This window comes from Arthrobotrys flagrans, assembly GCF_004000055.1.
Source record: "Arthrobotrys flagrans strain CBS H-5679 chromosome Unknown unitig_0, whole genome shotgun sequence".
Lineage (NCBI taxonomy): Eukaryota > Fungi > Ascomycota > Orbiliomycetes > Orbiliales > Orbiliaceae > Arthrobotrys > Arthrobotrys flagrans.
In genome coordinates, this window is record NW_027137550.1 from 1,028,277 (window position 1) to 1,050,658 (window position 22,382).

The 22,382-nt window shown below is 45.1% G+C and overlaps 8 protein-coding genes across 8 annotated transcripts; 5 read left to right on the top strand and 3 right to left on the bottom strand.

Moving 5' to 3' along the window:
* Positions 1-119: 119 nt before the first annotated feature.
* On the bottom strand, positions 120-3,206 carry DFL_003419 (uncharacterized protein; the record flags this gene model as incomplete). Its single annotated transcript, XM_067632355.1, has 4 exons — positions 120-821; positions 881-1,295; positions 1,349-2,500; positions 2,554-3,206. 4 exons carry the CDS (start codon positions 3,204-3,206, stop codon positions 120-122), a joined length of 2,922 nt encoding a protein of 973 aa, XP_067490632.1.
* A 1,679-nt stretch (positions 3,207-4,885) lies between these two features.
* DFL_003420 (uncharacterized protein) lies at positions 4,886-5,695 on the bottom strand (the record flags this gene model as incomplete). The annotated part of the gene is made up of 1 exon (XM_067632357.1): positions 4,886-5,695. The coding sequence occupies one exon, from the start codon at positions 5,693-5,695 to the stop codon at positions 4,886-4,888; it is 810 nt and encodes a 269-aa protein (XP_067490633.1).
* A 1,002-nt stretch (positions 5,696-6,697) lies between these two features.
* Positions 6,698-7,979, top strand: DFL_003421 (uncharacterized protein; the record flags this gene model as incomplete). Its single annotated transcript, XM_067632358.1, has 3 exons — positions 6,698-7,086; positions 7,150-7,314; positions 7,412-7,979. The coding sequence occupies 3 exons, from the start codon at positions 6,698-6,700 to the stop codon at positions 7,977-7,979; spliced, it is 1,122 nt and encodes a 373-aa protein (XP_067490634.1).
* Positions 7,980-8,877: 898 nt separating this feature from the next.
* On the top strand, positions 8,878-9,954 carry DFL_003422 (uncharacterized protein; the record flags this gene model as incomplete). Its single annotated transcript, XM_067632359.1, has 3 exons — positions 8,878-9,111; positions 9,495-9,613; positions 9,756-9,954. The coding sequence occupies 3 exons, from the start codon at positions 8,878-8,880 to the stop codon at positions 9,952-9,954; spliced, it is 552 nt and encodes a 183-aa protein (XP_067490635.1).
* A 496-nt stretch (positions 9,955-10,450) lies between these two features.
* DFL_003423 (uncharacterized protein) lies at positions 10,451-11,821 on the top strand (the record flags this gene model as incomplete). Its single annotated transcript, XM_067632360.1, has 3 exons — positions 10,451-10,930; positions 11,116-11,292; positions 11,354-11,821. The coding sequence occupies 3 exons, from the start codon at positions 10,451-10,453 to the stop codon at positions 11,819-11,821; spliced, it is 1,125 nt and encodes a 374-aa protein (XP_067490636.1).
* A 2,234-nt stretch (positions 11,822-14,055) lies between these two features.
* On the top strand, positions 14,056-15,042 carry DFL_003424 (uncharacterized protein; the record flags this gene model as incomplete). Its single annotated transcript, XM_067632361.1, has 4 exons — positions 14,056-14,210; positions 14,286-14,810; positions 14,869-14,899; positions 14,965-15,042. 4 exons carry the CDS (start codon positions 14,056-14,058, stop codon positions 15,040-15,042), a joined length of 789 nt encoding a protein of 262 aa, XP_067490637.1.
* Positions 15,043-16,674: 1,632 nt separating this feature from the next.
* Positions 16,675-17,954, top strand: DFL_003425 (uncharacterized protein; the record flags this gene model as incomplete). Its single annotated transcript, XM_067632362.1, has 2 exons — positions 16,675-17,137; positions 17,194-17,954. 2 exons carry the CDS (start codon positions 16,675-16,677, stop codon positions 17,952-17,954), a joined length of 1,224 nt encoding a protein of 407 aa, XP_067490638.1.
* Positions 17,955-20,353: 2,399 nt separating this feature from the next.
* DFL_003426 (uncharacterized protein) lies at positions 20,354-21,494 on the bottom strand (the record flags this gene model as incomplete). Its single annotated transcript, XM_067632363.1, has 7 exons — positions 20,354-20,585; positions 20,723-20,796; positions 20,959-21,049; positions 21,113-21,146; positions 21,225-21,231; positions 21,314-21,340; positions 21,471-21,494. 7 exons carry the CDS (start codon positions 21,492-21,494, stop codon positions 20,354-20,356), a joined length of 489 nt encoding a protein of 162 aa, XP_067490639.1.
* Positions 21,495-22,382: the final 888 nt, after the last annotated feature.

The window sequence follows — 22,382 nt, forward strand, 5'->3', positions numbered from 1 at the left end:
ATCTCAAATCCACCCATCTCCTAATATAATATTCATCAAAAGGTACATCTATCGCTCATATAATATAAAACTACAAACCCCAAATCCCAAACTCCACCTAAATGCTACAGAGAAGAAAACTACTCATCCTTCGCCTCCACCCCTCCCCCACCCCCACCACCACCAAGTAAATATTCCCCACCAGCAACATTAAAACTCCCATGTCTAGGCGTCGCAAGTCCCATAATATTATTCTGACTAACCCCACACCAACATCCACTTCCACCCCCTTCAACAACCTTCTCAACCTGTACCAACACCTTTCCCATCCTTTTTCCTAAATGTTGTTTAACTTTTTCTCGAATGGTGTTTTCGTCGGTTCCTTTGTCTATTGCGATGTGGATTACTCCTAGGATGTTACTCGAGTCGCAGTGGTCGTGGGAGTGATCATGGGAATGATCGTGTCCATGATGGTGGTCGTGATCGTGCTCATGGTCGTGGTGACGATCATGATCGTGTTTCCCCTTCTCCTCCCCATCCGTCGACTCCCCAAGCCAAAACTTCCCTTTGTACCCCACCACCCCTCCAAACCCACTAAGCCCACTCAACTTATCCCTCAACTCAAACTCCACATCCTCAGGTACAGCAAGCAACAACCTCTTCGCGCTACTAAACACCAATGGGAACGCAGATGCACCTATCAACACTGCGATCAATACTGATGCTATGGGATCGAAGAATGTGTATCCTGTATATTTTACTAATAACGTAGAGATGGTGACGGATAGGGAACCCAGGGCGTCGGCGAGGATGTGGAGGAAAATGCCTTGGAGGTTTTCGTTCTGCGTTTTATCAATGTTAGTTTGGAGTATGCTTTTATAGTTGGGAGAAGAGAACTTACGTGATGGTCATGCGAATGCCCATGTCCATGCGAATGTCCATGATGCGCATGTCCATGATCAAACGCCATAATCCCCACAAGATTAACAACCAACCCCGCAGCACTAACAACTAATAACTCATCCAACCTCTCAAGTTCCGCATCGCTCCCCCAAAGCCGTTGGAAAGCCTCGAATATAATTTCGAGACTAATCAAAAACAATAATATACCGTTCGCAAATCCAGCAAGGGTTTCGATCTTCCCGAGGCCGTAGGGGAATGTGGTCGATGGTGGCCATTTGGACATTACGGCGGCTGCCAGACCGACGGCTAGGGCTAGACAGTCGAGGAGCATGTGAATGCTGTCTGAGAGGAGGCCGAGGGAGCCGGTGAGGAAGCCGTAGAGGGTTTGTACGAGCATGAAGCAGAAATTCAAACTACATATAATCAGTCCATCATCAATTACTCAATCGGAAGGCAGGCGGCATACAGCATAAAGTAGAATATCTTCCTGGAGTCCGGATCCGACAATATGGCATTAACAATAGGCCAGTTCCTACTCGCGGACAAGAGTTGCTCTGTAACCCTCCCCGGCTTCTGCGATTTATGCGAATGCGAATGCTTTTTGGAGTTGATGTAAAGGACTCCAGCAATTGAAGCTGCGATAGCGGCTTCGAGGAAACCCCGGCGGACTAGCCATTCTTCTTCGATCCAGCCGCCGAGGAAGGCTACTATAATACCATAGATCGCTGCTGTAGGTTGGATACCGATGTCGCTTCCTAGACCTGTGTACGCAATTCCGGCGGCGATGATGGCGATGAGGTACCAGCCGGGGCTGGTGAAGCCTAGTGTGTATGTACTAAACACGAACGGAAGAGCAAGAACGGGGAGGCACAGCATAATCGTCGCGATAACGGTAGTCGGTAGTTCAGATCGTTTGGTGATGGAGACGCCGTTCTTTGATGGGATTGGCGGTGGGAAGGCGAATAGACTAAATGTCAAAGCAGCATATCCGATAAAAGTGGATTTCATATCCGCAACATCACCGATCGCGAAAAGGTCAAGGAAGGCGACAGAAGTAAAAGCAGTGAGGAAGACCCACTTCTTCGTAAACAGGTCCTTAACTTCGTCAAAAGTGAAAGAGGGAAGTTTTGTCCCAAATCCGCTGGATAGACCTGACGCACAAGCTCCAAGTAGGAGAGCGGCAGTACGAAACCCACCGAGTTCAAAGGCAGCAAGAAATGGGAGCATAAAGCCGAGAGCTCGTCCAAGTGCAAGGTTTTGAGATTGTCGACTGAAGAAAAGCGGTGCTGCTTCGGGCTTGCCCTTGTTAAGGCCATTCTTAGTGTCAGCGGGCTTCTTATCCCCACGGCTTGTAACGATCCCGATAAGGATGGATATCAGAAGGGACCCGGAAGACAGGGCGCATGCAGCCAGGAAGCGGGATGTAGGGCCCGGGTGGTCGATGATCGGGACATCTTTGTCCAAGGAATGCGTCTCGGCTTCTGAGAGCTCGGATTCGGAGGAGGCATGTTGGTGGGGATGTGAGAGAAAAGTGGAGGCGGATGAGAATGCTAATGAGGCGGAGAGGAGGGTGAGTGTGACGAGGAAGGGGGGTAGGAGGAGCTGTTGGAGGGGTGCACTATGGAAGATTAGCTTTATTTCAACCCAGCAAATCGTATGGGGCAGACGTACTGTGTATGGTCGTGATCGTGGTCATGATCGTGAAGATGGGAATGAGAGTGGGAATGTCCCGACGGAGAGTGTGTATGGCTTATCGACGGCGAATGGCCATGTCCATGTCCACTACACGACGGCGAATGCGAATGGCCGATAGATGGGGAGTATCCGTGGCCTCCGCAAGACGGCGAAGGGGAGTGTGAGTGTGAATGTGAATGTGAATGCGAGTGTCCATGTACATGACTATGGCTGTGACTATGGCTATGACTATGCCCATGAACCAGCGATATCGACCCCTGACTACCTCTAGAATCCGGCCTCGATATCTCACCAGTCCCATTAACCGTCGCAGAACTAGCAGCAGCAGCAGAAGCCGAAACCCCACCCGGAGAATAAACCAGACTCCTACTCAACGAATTATTACTAAATCTTCGAGAATGCCTGCGAAGCGATGCCGGCTGTTCGTGAACATGGTCATCATCGGTATGGTCATGAGCGACTCCTTCGGAGACGGCGGGAAATCGGAAGTTGGTGATGATCGGATTAAGGCTTTCGGTGGAGTTTGTCTGTCGGTGGGTGTGAGAGTGAGAGTGAGAGTGGGATTCATTAGAGCCAATTGGCGGGACGCCGTTGGTGGCTGATGATGCCGGGAGGGCGTATCCGGACATGACGTCGGATAACTAAAGGGATGATGCTGGACTCAACTCAGACGGGGAAGAGAGGGTCGAGAGATAGATCGATCGGAAGAGGAGAAGCAGGCGATTCCGATGGAAGATATGCCAGATGGATATATATAGGCCTTTGTTGAGGTTGAAGTTGTCGAAGCTGTGGTCGACAAGAACACGCAGTGGGAGGCGTGTGGAAGGAGGTTTGAGGGTTAGACCACTTGAGCCAGATTGTTTGCTATGAGGATACTGAATACAGCATGGCCTCTTTTACTCAAGTACCTAATCAAGTCAGTATTCATGTACCTATATCAGTGTGGTATAATATAACAGAAGGAATATAAGATTTAGAAAGTGGTGAGGTCTTGGATGTTATAGATGGAGATAAGATCAGGGGCAAGAAGATGCATGCATGTCGAGTTGCAGGTTCTCCACTTGCCGCTTTCAATCAGATTCAACCTGTCCGCCTGCTGCTTTGGGTATGGTATAGCATGTTGGATACGTTCCAACGTTCCGTTCCGAGTCCCATTCCAAGGACATTTCGAGGGAATAATCGAGGCTGCAAATTGGCAATTATAGCTGGTATAATAAATTGAAGTTTTCGAGTTCAATATTTGATACGAGGTTGAAGGGAAGCTGAAGAGAGTTATGTCGACAACGCAGAAAATACCACGCAACACATATCCCAATCACTCTTCTGACTTCTTTCTGAGTCTGGCAATGACAATTAATAGGCTCCTCTACTGGTTCATGTTTATCACTATTGACTAGGGAGACGGCTCTCTCCCTCTCTTCTGTCAGATAGATAACAGGAGGTGTATAAAGTATTATTTCAATTCTGGCTGATGAAATCCGAGTATAATTCTAGCCACTTCAACACTTCTACGTTACTACTCTCGATCGACGAAGATAAGGACAGGCAGCCAAGTTACTCAAGTAATTAATAAAGAAAGAAGTAACATGTACAATCGTATATCAGCAATTCACACCCTTTGGATTTATTATTTTCCAAATCAACCCGCAACCGGCATCTGTGGCTCGTAGTACACTCCATTCGTCTATATGTCGTCTAAAGATATCCATTACCTAATAACCTCGGCACTAACAAATCTTTTACACAATTACCTCGTCCAAGCTTCGTACAATCAATGACCTTCTTGTCACCTAAATACGAAACGCCTTTTTCTCCGAATCTCCGCTGGCTTTTAGGGATTATAGTGATGTTGAAGGGCTATGACTAATATTAGACGAGGGATGTTGGCCGGTAAAGGCCCGACTGCGGTGGTGGGTTAAGCGAAGACCCACTTTTATGGCTATCCGGGGAGGGTGCGAACCTATAACGGGCGTTGGATTTTGGTTTACCATGACTTTGACTGATATACGCCACAGTATGATTGTAATTCTAGTAAATCCAGATTACGGGAAGGAAGTTGTCTTGCAAGCTTGGGATAAATTATGATTCGAGTGCATTGTAGGCAGATTCTAGCTCCAGTATATGTGGTAACGTATAGGCCTTTCGATTTCCACAGTAGTTGTATCGAAATTCGTCTTATAGGATTTACTGGTCAAAGAAATATCTTGATAGTGAATAAATCTTGACCAGGTCTAGGTACGAGACAAGATAAATCTCTTATATTTGCTACTTAAAAACATCCAATTGTCCATCTACTCTAAACAAACTACTAGCTCTCCTCCTTAGCCTTCCTCTTCGCCTCATCGCACATCTCCCCCCTCTCCCTAACACATTCCGAAATCGTCACTCCAACATCCGTTCCCATCGCTCTAAACCCCTCCACAACCCCCTCTCTATCCCCCAACCCCATCTCCTGACTCATCTTCCACTTCCCACCAATCCTTTCAATCTCAACTTCAATCCCAATAACCCCGCGTTTCATAATCTCTAAATACCTCTCCGGTGCATCCTCAACCTCCCATGCTCCCTGTTTCGTCCCCTTTTCACCTGTGTAGCCCATTATTTCTGTTTCACAGAGTCTGGTAAGGTCTTTCATTTGTTGGCCGAGGTAGGATGATGTTTGTGGGGAAGGAGAGTGGTGGATACGGGCGGTGCCGTAGATTTGAACGGCGGAGTAGTTCCATGTTGGGACTGCTTTTCCTGTTGTGGGCTTTGTTTCTATGTAGAACTTCGGAGTTACATAATGATGATGCGGTGCAGTAAATAACACCATAACTTCTTGCTCTAATACATCCCCACCGTCACCCCCCGAAGCAGTTGAAGAAGATGAAGATGTTAAAGCCTCGACTATAGCTTTAGCCTGAGGATTCTGACGGGCCATGTGTCCGCGTAAACGGCCTTTGACGGGTGCATCTGCATCAGAGGAGATTATGTCTAGGACCCAAGGGATGTGACTAGATTGCAGGAGTGGGTGGGAGGAAGAGGGTATGGCGGTTGTGAGTAGCCCGAGAGGGTTTTGGTGAATGAAGGAGAGGAGGGGGGTTATGTTGGGTTCGGCGTGGATTGCGCGGAGGTACATTTTTTTTATAACGATAATAGCAGGTAATTGGTATTAAAGAAAGGTTTTCTATCAAATAGATTTGGTATGATACTTTTTTGGAGAGTTGAAATGTATTTTTTCAGCGACGACTAGGTAAATTTAAAGACTTACAGACCAGCCAGTATAATCACACCATTTTGTAAGCGACCAACGGGATACAACCGAAAACCAAAAACTCTCCGACCCTTTCCAAGACGTCGGTACTGCTAGCTTCAAAGCTAGTACGATGTCGCGACCCGAATAGTGGTTTTCATTAAGTAATGATAGTGGGTATTCGAGTTTTGACTCAAGCCCTTGTTCCGCGGAAAAGGTACTCCCGTCTATTATAATGGTCGGGAATAAGTTCGCTCTAGTGGAGAAGGGCGATAATCCTAGTTTGTAGTATGTAAGTCTATCAGGGGGTAAGTTGAGAAAATGGGACGATTGTTTTGGCTTAGCCGGTGTCGACATCGAGGGAGCACTTTGTTGTATTGTGTCGTAGACAACGCAATAGCAATCGGTAGCCAACACAAGCTGGAGCAGTCTCGTATACTTGCCCAGCTGTGAAGGTACCGCGTATACCGTACGGGGCTTTGAAGAGTTTGGGGTATCATTTTTGAATTTTGAGACGCTTTTAAGGCACTTATGAATTTCAGGGGATCATAATTTCTTCGCTATTTGAAGACGGAATTTCGGTGCCAGACAACCCTTAGTTTAACTAGTTTCCCCGACAGTAGGTACCTTACATAGCTAGGTGTCGATGTTACAATCGATAACTGATAATTGACGCGTTTGTGGTCTGGTCAAACTTTGCATAATGACATGCAGTACACCTAATTGGGGGTTGGAGCACACCCCTTCCGGAATCTGGGGCTTATCAGGCACGATTAGACCGGGTCTTTATATACTCATCTGCGCAAAGTGCTCTTAGAACAAACATCTCAGAATCCAAACTCCTTACCCAACCCAAGGCCGCAAACCTACCTCCCTGAAACTGCAAAGATGTCAGATCTAACCGTTCCACAATTTACGGGCCCTATAAATGCCCAAGTCGTCTTGAACTGGCTCAGGCGATGCGAGCATACCTTCAAAAGACACCTTCAAAACCCACGCAACCATAACCCCTTAACTGGCGACAGAAAGATCGAAATAGTCGGCGATGCAATCGTACAAAATGAATCTACAGAGGTCCTTTACAACTGGTGGGTAGCCAACAGTATGGACCTAATAGAGAGCGAAACATGGGAGGGATTCCAAGATGCGCTTCTGAAGGAAGCTTTGGGGGATAAGTGGCAACTAGAGCTCCTGCGCGATTATTACACTATATCCCAAAGAGACATGACAGCAAAGGCATATACGGACGAGTTACACAATCTCTCAAAATGCATTGGGTGTGTTGGGGGGGGTGTTATTAGGGCGGACCCTTTTACGACGAAATGTCAATTGCTTTTTAGGGCCCGCCCAGAAGTATTGGAGAAGGTCATGGAGAACCACATCAACGGCCACGCCTCGATCACCCAGGCCAAGACGGAGGATATTATCTCCTGGCTTAAGAAATATAGTTATGCGGGGACTTCGGCCAAGTCGACAAAGGATAAAAGTAGACTTCCTTTCAAAGAGTCAGTAACCCCTCCCCCCTTCTTGCAGTCAAAATCGGCGTTCGAGGCTTTAGCCTCGTCTGAACGGCATAAAATTGACCCAGAAGCCTTGCCATAGGGCCCCTCCTCCCATTTTCGACACCTTCCCTATGTTATACGTCGTCGGGCAATGCAACACCATAATGCCATGTGACCACTCCCAAAAATCCTTCAGCGACATAGACGCCCTCCCTAAAAAACGATTCCCACTCAGCAAATTAAAGGGCATCACCATCTTCGCCTATACAAAACCAACTATCTATTTTGCTGCATACCAGCTTGTCCTGGCCGATTCGGCAAATTTTCTGTTCGATCTTCGCTGTGCTACTAGCGATAATACAAATTTTGAGAGGCCATCGATTCAGCTTGATGACGATGAACACATTGCTGAATATCAAATTGAATTTTCGGAGGAGAAAAAAAATAGGGAGATTAGGGATTTTAGGGTTAAGACTTCGAAGGGGAAGGAAGTGGGGATTAGGAAAGTTGGAGTTAATCCTCCAGGCCTGACGGTGAAGGCACCGGATGGATGGGCTATTGTAGGCTTCCATGGAACTCATGATGGCCGAGATTGGGGGTATCCTGTTCGAACCATCGGACCGGTATTTGGGCGGTTATCGGCAGATAGAACCGAAGTTGGGGCATAAATCCTGGAGGCGACCGATTCCCGTTTCTAAAATCGGAGAAGACCTTGTTAACTCGCTGGTCGCTTAATAATGAATTTAGTGAATTTAGATTTTCGTCTCGTAACGTTAACCATGATGTGATCTCTACGATTATATATATATATTTATATTTGAGCCTCTCTTGTGTTCACGATTTTGTAGCATATATATTGCGATCTTAAGCCAAAGTGTCCAAGTATTCCGTTATTCCACCGGTAACATTTATCTCGTACTCGGAGGCGGTCGTATACGTATTATCTATTAATACCTTCTGAACAGCCAACTAAGTAGCTATAGTACTACGAACGATAGCTAATTTTATACCGACCACGAGGCGAGGACTCGCACTCAAATCCCATTGATCGATGGTGATGGTGATATATATCCACGTGGTACTCCGATCATCGTAATTGACTACTACGACTAACAACCCTAGAGGCCAATTGATACCGCAATGCATATTTTTACAGCTCTAGCATCTACCCTCTATAGATCTACCATCCACGTGGCTGATCGTCATACAAAACTACAACCTAAATTTATAAAGGTTGCAGCTAGCTGGATGGTCTTTTAATATAGCTACCGTAGCTCTAAAACAACACCCAACGATCGCCATACTATGAGTAATTTAATACCCATACAAGATCTTTTTTTCCATCTCTTTCCCTCCTTCCCTCCTTCCCTCCTTCCCTCCTTATCCCTCTCTGCCTTTCATCCTTCCCACCCACCGCTTCCAGCAAGCAATAATAACAAAAAGCTAACCATGATAAAATACTTAACCCCTACAATCACTCATCACTCAAAAACTACTAAAGCTTCAATAAGCAAATACAAACGGCCGACCGATCACAAATTAACTAAGAGATATACGTTCCAAAAAATGTGCTCTTTAGCCGACCTCCCCGTAGACCTCAAACTCGACCTCCTCACCCACCTAACCTCCACGGCAGACCTAACATCCCTCATAAACAGCTGTCCCAAATTCTGCGGCATCAATCAATCAATATACTATCCCACAATCGAAGAAAAAGTCTTCAATAACGAGACTAGGGAGAATATTACTGCCGAGTTAGTGGCATTATGGAAGTTAAGGAAGCTTAAAGCTAGTGGAGAGGTATGGTACCTTATCTATTCATATTATTGGGTGGAATAGCGCTGATTTGGGTTATATAATATAGTTCAAAGGCTTCCACGAAATCGAAAAAATCGACGAAGAAACCATAAAAGCCAATATCAAGGATTTAAACACTCTCCTCCCTCCGCCGCACAATCCGCTGGTTCTCCCTCCGCTTTTACAAAGACTACAAAGCCTCCCTCTTAAAACATTGTCACCCCGAAAACCTCTCCCTAATAGAAACCGACCTTAAAATCCTCGAACTCGACGACGCAATCTGCTATTTATGGTTAATAATCGAATCAAACACTGATCCCAGAAATCGATTTCCGTGTGCGTTTGGCGCACCGATATTAGGTTGGCAGGTATATCACGTTTTACAGAAGACTTATGAATGTGCTTCTTTGTTTAATTTGGATCTTGTGCATCGGGTTCTTGATGAGAAGTTGGTGGAATTGGGGGAGGTTTGTGTGCAGAAGTTGATGGAGAGGTATGAGGGAAGGTTGGTATACCCGACGGAGGGGTATAAAAAGTCTTTGGGTATTGGGTTGGGGCTTGTAAGTTTCTTTCCATTATATTACTTGATTTTGCATTTTTGGAAAGGAAAATGGTTAATTGAACGGTGCTGAAATAGTTGCGAAAAGGGGGATACCGAAGACGTTAATGATGGATTTGAAGCTTGATGGAATTAAGGAGCTATTCGAGTTACCGTTTGAAGAGCAGGTAGAAAAGGTGAAGCCTCTTTTCAGGTTTTCTATTCTTGATGAGGACGGTGCTCTTGACGAAGATTCTCTTGGTGAGGATGATGCTCTTGAGGATGATCCGGCAATGACGTTACAATAGAGGCAAAAAAAGCTGGTCAACCACTTATCGGAATGGGAGTATGGGTGTGACATTAGGTGTTTTAAAAGGAGTATGTATATGTGGGATGGGCTATGATGTCCTTTCATACGCGAACGTATCTGTAAGTCTAGTGCTGGATATAGTGTCATTTGTTGGAAGCTGCGGCTGCTTGGGGTATACTCGGTTAATCCCGTTTGTGGTTCCTGGACCGGGAAAGTCCACGCTTGGCTCCCTTGGCAGGGGTCTTGGCTCCTGATTCCGATCGATTTCGATAGCTAAGGCTGCATTATTTTCAGCCTCACCGAATTGCTAACCACTCGTACCTGTATTTAAATTTACGTGACGTGAATTATTTCAAACTCGGACAGTTATGCTTATTAGTTTACCAATCATCTTACCCTTCTCCCAACTATCCTAAACAAGTCTCATAACCTTCAAAGCCTCCAAAGCCTCGTTCTTCATTACATTCGGCTCCTATGACTTTTAATCACCTCCAATGGCCCTAACCACCCTCCAACTCGCCTGTCTAACCACGCCATTCCTAACAATCACAATCCTCTCCCTCCCCCCCTCCTCATTCCTACGGCAATGTCTCTACCCCCTCCCCGCCCTGCTATTCCTCCACCCTCTCCTCTTCCCTCCAAAATTCGCCTTTAATGATAATAACGCCATCCAAGAAGCCTTCAAACTCGGTACTTTATACGCCAGCTTTTTATTCGCGTTTTGCCATTATCTTTATGCTTATGGGTATAACACTCCAAATCACTTTTGGAAGGTTAAACGGATAGATGCTGTTAGTAGTATCAATGGGAATGATGGTGAGAGAAAGGAGAATGAAAAAGAAGAGTTTCCCGAGACTTTATGGGGAAGGGTTAAATGGGCGTTAGGGTTAATAACCACCCTCCGTGGCGTCGGCTGGAATTTTCAAATCTCTACACTTCCAGAAACGAAGTTTTCGAAGTCACGAGGACAATGCGTACGACGAACCGTCGTTACGATTTTACTATGTCATCTGGCGTGGTATACCTCCGGCGCTACATGCGGTTTCTTAGCACGACTACTTCGGGATCCAGAAACTGCCACACGTTATTCTTTATTATCCACGATATTTGGATATAAACCCGTACAAATGGGAGTTGTTAGTGCAGCATGGGGGGTTAGGAATATTTTGTTTACGGTATTAGTATCTTCTTATTTAAAACTTTTGTTTGTGGGGTGTGGGATCGGGGGAGGAGGTGGGGGGATGAGAGGGAGTGGTACCGGATGTTTGGAAGATTCGAGGATTGTTGGAGTGTTAGGAGCGTTTGGGGGAGAGTGTGGCATCAGTCTATTAGGAAGGTAGGTAGATTTTCTTTATAGTTTTATATGATTTGGGGGAGTGCTAATAGTGGTATATCAGTGTATACAAGTACCTGGTGATAAACTCGCAGATCTGATATTCGGCACCAATCCGACATCACTACCAGTGCCCATACAGCTCCTTCGCCGCTTCTTCCTTTTACTTTCGGCATTCTCAATATCCGGCCTCATCCACGCCTCCGGCTCCTACTTCATCGTCTACGGTATGAACCACTACAATCCACCGCCTAATACCCCACCGTGGTATTATACATTCTACTTCTTCATCTCCCAGGCTTTTGTTATCGCAATAGAGGAGATTGTGTTTTGGACGTTTGGGGTGGAGAGTAGAAGCGATGTGGTTAAGAAGGGGACAATAAGGTGGGGGGTTGGGGTTTTGTATACTAGTTTGTGGTTCGGATGGTGTACAACGGTGTTGTGGGCGGATCCGGAGAGTAGAGTTGTGGGGTTTGAAGGGGGGAGGGGTGAGGGGTATGCGCATGTTTTGGAGAGGATTGATAAGTTTTAATAAGACGTCGAGAGGGTGGGAAGACGGTTCTTTGGTATGGATCGATATGCGTGGATGTAATGATATAGGGGGTTATATTATAGACGTTAATAAATGTTTCTAGAGCACAATTAGATCCAAAATTTTGTTCCTTGGGGGGTTATCTTAGTCACATGATCATTTTGACCTCGAAAATTGTATTTTTCGCATCTGCGAATTCTCCATAAAGAGGTTGCATCTGCGACATACTAGACATCTTCAGAAAAAATAACGTAAGTTATAATTGTCAAAGTTGTCATGTGACTTTCGCTATACAGATGAAGGGAGTGTGGAGGCTAGTCACATGATTCTAAATTAATAAGGAGAGGAAGCGGGTCACATGTTCATTGTAACGTTATAAAAGGCTCAACAACCTGTGTTTGAGGTCATTTACGAGAGAGTCTAAGGCCGAGCATAAGTTCTGGTTGTCAAAGTTGTCATGTGATTTGGGATATACAGTACAGATGAAAGGGGGTGGGGGAGGGTTACATGATCATTTTGACACTCGAAATGCCTGCTTGATCGCGTGTTCGGCTTCGACAGCTTCGACACCATGCTCGAGAATCCCTAGTTCCGGCCGTCAAAATCGTCACATGACTTGACTGTACAGATGGGTGATCTAGCCACATGATGATATTGGCATTCTAAATCGAACCGTGAGAACGGGTGGACTGGACCAATAACTTGTGTATGAGGGGGGCTCTAGCTGCCAAAGTTGTCACATGACCGTGGAGTCTAGCTATAATCCCCCCAGCCAATGTAGTATCAGCAGGACTATCAAACTCCAGATCCAGAATACCTTCATCAGAAACCTGTCTTGTGAATGGATGTCGTTTTCTAATTAGTCGTCTCCGTCTCCGTCTGATTCTTGAGGGTGCATACCGTTCTCCGATTCATCACTTCTTATGGAATAGATACCAAAATGGTCTTCATCAGAATCCGCCCTATCGCTCATGTCTTCAAACTCGATATCGATGTTATCATGTGATGATAACCCCTCGCTTTCTGAATCAGGGATATATCTTCGATTTTGTTAAAGGTAAAAGTAATGGAGGTGTAGAAATTTCTGAAAGATGAGAAACATCGGCCGGTCTCAAAGCGTTGGGGGGATTTGAGAAGGTCTGGTAAGAGGTAGATGTCGATGTGGATACCGTGGATATTGCGAGATGGGAATATTAAGGAATATAGAGATCGGCAGCAAGCTGAAAGATTACGTTTGTCGCCGGAGTTGAATTGGGAAAGGATTGAGAGGAAGAGTTCAATGGGGATTTCGAGGAGGGGACATCGTGGGATGTCTGGAACCTAGTTATATTATTCTAGCAAGAATTATTGAGCAGATATTAGACGGCCTTTGGTGGTTTATATACCCACAAACCAATCCCACAATCCGCATACACATGTATACTACTTAAATATATGAGTGACTGATACTTCCGTTAAAACCACCCAGGATTAATAAATTTTAACCTCCACCTGCACAAAAATTTTAAAAATTTAAAAAGAAGACTCATCATCAATATTGGAAAACACGCTAATTTTTCCGATACCGGGAATCGAACCCGGGGCTGTCCGGGCCTGTCATAACCGACCTGTGAAGTTGGGTATTGAAAGCGGACGATGTTAACCACTACACCATATCGGATGATGTGATGTGCGTATTTTGACGGTGGGTTTGTGGGGGGTGTGATAGGTTGATTGTGGAACGGTCTTTGCTTGTAAAGTGAAGCAAGCTTTGGGCATTTGGACTGCAGGGAGTCAGATTGTCATCCTAGTATATGGGATCTTGAAGTTGTTCAATTGGTATCTGTCAGAAGCATAAGTTGAGATTGTAAGTTTGAAGCATATATTTTACTTAGTTGGAATTAGGCTGTAGCTACGGCTGTGAAGCTTTGGTATTAGCTGTATGCTAGCTGGTATAGCTTGGTGCTGGTACTTCCGGGCCGTGGCCAAGATTGTTTAATGCAAAACTTGTATAGAGTAAGTTGGAGGGTGCGATTAAGTCGTGTAGCCTCGAGGGATAGTTATAGTTACTCAAGAAGTCTCAATGATACTATAGAGCTATATAGGATGGTTATACTGACGTGAGCATGCCCCGGCTGAAAGCCGACAACCCACGTGACCTTCACGAAAAGACTCACCACAACCCCGCCAACTCGCCCTCTCTCTTCCTTCACAACATCGCTCTACCAGCTACATAAATCTACGACATTACAACAATGGGAGGCAAGCCAAAAGCAGAGAACTCCAAAAAGGCCGCCGGCAATGCCCGCAAAGCCGAGGCCGCCGCTAGCAAGCAAGCCAAAGCCGATGCCGCAAAAGCCGCCAAGGAGGACGCTGAGTGGGCTGATGGCGCGAAGGATAGTTCGAAGAAGTATATTTCCCTCATTCTCATATTATACTTCACTATCACACGAAATTGATATTAATTCTATGATTATGGTGATAGACAAGCAGCCGAAGCCAAGAAACGTGAAGCCGCCGCCAAAAAGGCCGCCCGAGACGCCGAACTCGCCGAAGAAACCGCCGCTGTAAAAACCACAAAGACAAATCCCAAAGCCGGTGGTAAAGGAAAAGCCGCTTCCGCATCTACTTCCCGTGGCCTAGATGCCGCTCTAGCAGGCTTCGACAACCCTGAATCCTCAAAATCTGCTGCCCTCAACGCCTCCGGTATCGACAACGCACTTGATGCCCTCTCCCTCACATCCGGTGCTGCATCTTCAGCCACTGTAGACCGTCATCCCGAAAGGAGGTTTAAAGCTGCATACGCGGCATATGAAGAACGGAGAATGGCGGAAGGAAAGGCAGATGGAGAGTGGGATGGTCTTCGACAGAACCAAGTTAAAGATAGGATTCGCAAGGAGTTTGAGAAGAGCGCAGAAAATCCGTTTAATCAGGCGAATGTTAGTTTTGATGCGAGTAGAGAGGAGGTGAAGGCTGTGAGGGAGCGTGAGGCTGGGGAGATTGAGAAGAGGTTGGGGGATAGGAGTTAAGATTGATTGGGGTTGTCGCGGACGAGATACTCGATGAAGGATAACGAGGTTTGAGGGGCATGTGATGAATGTGAGTACCTAATTCTCTATTATGACAATTATTGCGAATAGGAAACTAATACAGCTTCTGGATAGAGTGAACTGCAGCTCGTCCCGCAGCTATTGCGGCATATTAGACATGCAGCTAACATGCAGCTAACATGCCCAACCTAACAAGCATTGCAAGCATGATAATGCATCGTCTTTTCCACATTCTTTTTGTAAGCCACCAAGACAAAATTTTTTGGAAGTTGTTCCTGTAATCCTCTAATTCGGTGAAACTGACGCAAACTTGCTCATGTTTATGTTGTAATCCTTGTTGCGTGGGGGGCTGAAATTCGCTACTTCGTGATCTGACATCTGGGACCTGTCGATGTGGTGGCTTAACATACTGACGCAAGAACGGGTCTTAATTGTCAGGGACGATATGGATTTTTCTCTATACTTTATCTATTGATTTTTTTATATCTTCCCTCTCTTGAATTCGAAGAATTGTTCTTTCGGATGTGTAGTCCTAAATTCCACTCTCCTATACGTCGAAAATCAAAGTTTTGATTTTATTCCCAAGGCCATGGTATTCTTATACTCTTCGACAAGCATTATTCTCCTCCTAACCCTCTATTATCCTCTATCAAACCTTAAAAACTTTAATTCTACCACTCTTTCACACCAGTTCACCGGCCTCGAAATCGTCGTTCCAAACTACAATCTTTCGATAATACCAAATATATCTCATAATAAACCCGACTACACCAAACCTCCTGATGGCGCTAATATCGCAAAAGCCAAGGTTTTGGAACTATATGAAGACAATACAAGTGGCATAGATTTTTGGGGAATGTATTCGATGAGGATTGTTCCTACACCACTAGGATCATCGGGCACTAATAAATCGGTTGATACGCCGGTTGTGCCGGTGTTGGGTTTGCTGGCGGTGGGGATTTATTTGATAGATTTGTTGATGATGTGAATATAAACTGGGCCTCTTTGGGAGTGACTCTTGGATTTCAGGCCTTGGAAGGGCTGGTGTATTGGGGTAGGAATTTTATCCGGTAGGTTAGTATATTTTTTTATTTCGGGTGGGTCGAGGTATTAATATTCTACTTCTAGATTCAACTCCGTGTTAAGCCTACGGGCTGAAAGTAGGTCGATTGCAAGGCATATTCCTATGGTATCGAAATTTATCGCTATCGTATACTGATATCGTCAATTTGGGAGTGCGAGCGAGAATATCGCCTCAAGCCGATATCTCACCCAATACCAATCTTCGGCAACACCGAATTCCGGCCATTTCTAAGACAGACCTATAATCCCTAGAACACGTCTACACACCTGCCTAGGTACTTACCAATCGGGTATCACCCGCTGTTTTCCCTCCACAATTTACTTCGCCCCTGACAAATGTTAAATGTCGACGGGAAATATTCGACAAAAAGAGGGCGTTGGTGCGGATGTTTTCGCTTAAGGGTCCAGATGTGGGAAATTGGCTCGCTGGGGATAAACCACCGTAAAGATGCAAATATTAACTTAACCACGACCAATTGAAGGGAAATTGTGGATACTAAAGTTATGAAGACAAGCGCATGGAAGTGTTGACTTGTTTAGGTTGTGGATGCAAGGGTTTTGATATGGGTATTCCTAATTATTTAGTTGATTACAGTAGAGTGTAAATATTTATTTGGTTCGTATCCCCCCTTCTGGAGTGTGAGGCTATCGAGATATCTCAAGAGGAATTGTATATCAAAATCATTCTCTACACTCGTTTACTCATATGTTTCAATTTTAATTTCATAAACCCCAAACATCATGATCGAGTCCCTCCTCGCCTTCCTAGCCCTTGCGGCACCCCTCGTATCCGCCCAATGCGCCGGCTACAACTATATCCCCAGTAACCCCTACTGCGGCCTAAACTTCTCCCCCTCAGACAATCTCTACCTCGAATCCAACCTCGTCCCCCTCGACACCCTCTGTCCCTCTGCTTTCGGCCATACCTATAAAGCTCAAGCCACGTATACTGATTACGAAGGCGTAGTTTCGACCGTTGGTCTTCTAAAACCCGTGACTTCACCGGCTAATCCTGCGGAAACGGTGAGGTTCTTGTATGATGTACGGTATGGGGATATTCTAGAGGGGTCAGAGGTTACAGTGAGTTATTGGTTTCCGAGGATTACGTTGGGGATGTTGGTGCCGGGGTTTAGAGTGTATAATACGGTGGAGTATACGGATACTACTTCTACTACTTCGACTATAGTTGAGAGTGGGGTTATTAGTAAGTTTTATATATGCTAAATTCCGTAGAATACACACTAACAAGAGAATATACAGCATCAACATCAACAATCCACTCAACGGCTACCCAGACAATCACAAAGTCCACAACCATAACCTCCACCAGAGCAACGGAAACAATAACCCTAAAACCAATCACCAAAACCCGTACAATCACCCACGCAGTAAAACCAACGACAAGGAAAGTCTTCACTACAAAGAAAATAACCACTACTTTATCATGCATTCCAAACTCCAAACCCCGACCTCGCGATCTCTCAAACGTTGAGATAGAACGTAGAGATACAATCTTCGAAAGTAAAACTTTTGCTGTTCCAACATGTGCCAGCACACGTCCTACTACAACGACGTTATATACAAATACCGTGGTTAAAACCTCCACTATTACCACCAAATCCACCAAGACCGTCTACACCACAAAAATCGATAGAACGGTAACAACCACATACACCCGCACAATCTGGATCAATGCCACTGGTCGGGTAGTTGTCACTCTTCCACTGGTTACTATCACAAAGAACGTCAATGCACTAAGAGTTACGGTTACAACGAAGGTTACTGTGAGGCTTACGGTGACGAAGTATGCGACGAAGACTTGTTGTAATAAACCCCTTCCGCCGAAGTATATAACGAATACGAGTTGTGTGATTAAACCACCCAAGACGACGAAGAGAGTTACTACAACCAAGAAGGTTGTGAAGACGACGACGAAGAAGGTAGTTAAGACTACGGCTAAACCGAAGACGACAAAGAAGTGTACGAAGAGTGTGGTGAGGACTACCACGAGGAGGTATTAGGTTCAAGATCAGGACATTTTTTGATGTATTTAAATAGTTGTAATATATAAATAATATACCATCGATTGAGATATTTCTTGGAGTACCTTTCGGTCGTAGGTAAACAGTCAAGCCGTCGTAACATTTGTGCTACTAACCCAAACCCTTATGCAACCACCCAACACAATCTGGAAATACTGAACCAATTCTGCGTTTCCCACCCAAAAATACAACAAATCCACCCAAAAAAAGTTTTTCAAAACCTCACAAGACACCAATTCCAAAAAAGTCATCCCAATAGGGCTCCGACTGACCGTCACTAACTAGTCGAAAGATACACATATCTTCAAATATGGTTGGTTTTACTATGCGGACCCTGTTCCGCGCTTTTGCGCAGTTGTAAAACCTGCAAGGGCTTTTTTGTCTCACCCCAAAGAGACCAACAGGTTTTGGCCTACGCAAAAAAACTTTTCCTTCTCCGTCTCGCAATTTAGACCAGTTCGCTTTCCGAGTAAAACAGAGTATTCGCAGCCGGAGCAAAGGCTCTAGACCTGATTCGAACGACCCACGGAATCCGTATACGAGGAGATAGGGCGTCACACGCACGTCAGGTGCCGCGCATCGTCATGCATTCTTGCATGACAACGTACTAATATACGATTGAAAAATATTTGCGAAAGAAAGAAAAACAGCAGGAAACAACCCTGGGCTAAGTTAAACATCGCTGCTAACACCATTTCTAGCCTGATGGACTTTTACATCCCGTGTTGAGTTTATAACGAAGCCTCTAAGATTCTCACCCTCGCTAGCGCTTTTTGACGAGACCATTCTCTCTCGCATAGATCTCTCACGACGTAAGTGTCACCAAATGTAGAGATCCATCAATACCTAAGCAGTCAAAAACCTCAATAACTAGTTGAACCTCTCTAATTAACTCACATTTATGCCACACTTAAACCTGAGCCTTTGAAGCTGAACTCCGAGTTAGTTGAATTTCAACAATGTCAACGCTTAACTACTTTTACCTAGCTCATCTATGTCTATATAAGTAGCAATTCGTTGGCGCTTTCCTCAAATAAGAAATAAATGTTCGCGGGGACCCATTCTGCGCCGGCAGCAGTGATTCTAGGCTGGGATTCAGAACATGCAGGTTGTGGCGGCTTTTTGTGACACCCACGGCGTGGCTGTGGCATTGTGGCGTTTTATACGCATCTACATATACCTAGGTACCTACACGCATAGGTATAATATGAGATATTGAAATACGTCTACATATAATTACTTCGAGTGGCCCCGTGAAGGCGATCGACTTCTGAAGCCCCCGCCCTTTATATATATATATATTAAACGTGGGGTCGTTTCCTCTTGTATATATATATCAACCGTTCAATACGGCATCCGCCTTGTGACAACTATCAGAGAATGCCATGTCGGAACAAAATATCTCCGCCAACTTCTAAAACCTCTGAGTGTTTGGCCTTTGAAGACAACGTTGCCAAGTTTGAAGAGGAACCCGGAGAGAAGCTTCGCGAAAGTTCCTTTATACAACCCCAAGGAGAACTTCTATCAAAAGATGCTCAGCAGCGACTAGGGCACTGATACAGCGCCACCGATTGTGGAACGGTTAGGTACGCATTATATATAGTGACGAATGCTGGATCTGGCGGCCTAGATATTCCGAATAATATCAATAGCGAGCAGGGTTGACACTACATCAAGATTTGAATTTCTATTGTGGATGTTTTATATTCATCGTAAAAACCACAAGCTGTGGGATCCGAAACCAATCAATAATACAAAGAAGTCAGGTCAGTTTGTGTTATCCTCCTATGCTAAATGACGCATCTAAATACCGCCGCGAAAATTAGGGAAGTGCAGCCCTTATATATGCGCATGGTATCATGGTATCATGATTGCCTGCGTTCTGCTCGAAGCGGCGGCAGAGGCTTAAATATATCCGACAGTACCTCACCTTTTGTCGATACTACTACACCTTCCCGCTGCCCTCACCGTATCCTCCGAAACCGCCAGAGCTCCCAGTCTGCTCGCCTTCCCGCTCGCCGCAAATTTCAACATAAACCGCGCCCCTCCACTCGAATTCCCTCTTCCTCCCATCCTCCTCCTTGGCAAAAAAAAAAAAAAGAGTGAAAAAAATTTTTAAAAAATTTTGAAAGGAAACTTTGGCTAACATTTCCCATTGGCGAAACCACACCAGCCATCCTCACCACCATCTTCTTCCCGATTATTCCCCTCGATACGACCGAAAACAAGGGGCCTCCTAGACTTGACACTAGTAAATAAACTTTGATTCTGCCCGAAAATGACACTATCTGCACAAACATCTATCTAATATACACACTCGTCTTCTCCCACAACCATCAATCATACACCCTTGCCAATCACCATGTCTTCGCCGTTTTTTAAAGGGTATGGGCCTTCTCAGTAGCAGCATCAACCTTAGCACGGATGCTAGCGGATCCACAGTTTTGACCTTGGAAGTAGCGGGCAAAGAGTGGGTAGAGGGCTTTGCGGAAGAGGATCTGGGCACCATTGAATTGTGGGAGAACGAGCCAGAGGATGAGGGCAAACTTAAAGAGGTAGTACAGTCGGAACCAAGAGTAGTAGAGGATGTCGAAACTGGATTCAAGGACGCTAAAAAGTTAAAGAGAAGTACTTAGTATTTTCTTCTTCAAGGAGGTTCAAGCTTCCTGGTTTGGAGGTCACGTGATGCGGAAGAGACGGTCCCTTTTCGCCGAAAATCTTGTGGGAAGGTGGGTATGGGAATTTACGTGAGGAAGGAGAAGCAAACCCAGTAGGTCAACGACGATTGTGTGTCGTCAGCTTGCTGGGTTGTGAATAGAGTCTAACGGGGAAAAGTTGTGTGTTAGCGTGATAGACTGCTTTTGTATAGATCCATATCTCGTTTCTCATTCATCGAGTATAGTCTCGAAAACCCCTGCTCGGTGAAAATCCACAGAAGATTGTCGGACAGACCGAAAAGAGGAGGAGAGAGAGAGAAAATTACCTGGAGAGAGTAGTAAGCTGGGATCACGAAACCAAGGAGGTAGATGAGAAGTTGGCTTTCCGAGTTAGAGATCAAGACGGAGTACAAGAAACTAAGAATTCGAGATATTAGTAGAAGTGTATTTGAAAAGGGTACAAATAGGGGATCTGCTCACACAATGCCCCCAATAACGTAGGCCTTTAGGATATCTGTGATTCATGAGAAAACAAAGGTAAGTCCATGAAGGGATTTCGCGGGTATACTATAGCATAAGAAAGAGTACGAACTGGTTTGCTTCTCGAAGTTAACGAGATAGGGGGATTTAGCTGTGCGCACGGTACTCGGAGATGAAAGTGATGAAAATGAGAGTACGAACCTCCTTGTCAAATTGGGTGACCCCGTTCTGGAATTGAGAATGCGGACTGTTAGTCTCTATGTTGGTGAAGAGGGAGAGAAACCGTAGAGGAAAGTGAGGAGATGTACGAGACATCACTATCGTAGAAGTATAGCGAAGTTGCTGAAACAGGACATACCTGTGGCCATTCCTGGAAAGCCATTTTGTATGATTTTTATGAGGGGAAGAAGATAGAAACGGAGAGCTTCTCGAGTATTGATTACTATTCTGCGAGGGCGAGGACAAGAGCAGTGGGGATGATTAATGATGATTGACTGATGGAAAGAAAGAGAGAGAGGGCAAGTGGTCAAACGAGGGTTTAAGTAAATAATTCTTAGTAGGGAGAGGACTGATAGCAGGAAGGTAACAATGAACTATCACATGTGTCTGAGGTAAACTCCTCCTGATTGTGGACTGCTGTATGCTGCAGAGGTTTCAAATGGATCCTTAGCTAGCGCATATTCTTCAATAGGGTCGAATGATCCCATGTAAATGTCATTTTCTGGTCAAGACTTCTTGCACCTTTCTTTTTTGGACAACGCAATGTTGCTGTCAATTTGATGTTGTTTCTTTTAATTTCAGCCTCATTTCCTTCCCTATCTTCTAGCACGCCGCCACGGATCCCAACGAGAAGTGCAAGCTGCAGCCCTTCATAACTTGAGCGGAAATTCATTGCCACTCGTTATATTAAATTTACCTATATTTAACAGGATGACAAGAACTTTATGGTGTTGGCTGATTCTACGAATTGTATAAGTGTTTCAGTCTTCTAAAGCTTTTCTATCATCTTTATTATCTTAGTATTTATTAATAAGGAGTGATATGGTGTTATATTTTAATTTTAAGATATAAATTATTGTAGATTTCATCGAATAGTGCTTGGACGGCTTTAGCCTCAAGTGGAAGTGCGCAAACTATGGCGATGTAAATATTATGGCGCATTCGGAGCCTCCTGAGAATGAGGTCAGCTAACACGGTTATCTAGGCAAGTAGTAATAGTAGTAGCAGTAGAGGAGCCCCGACCTTCAGGCGACACCCGCCGTGGACGGGC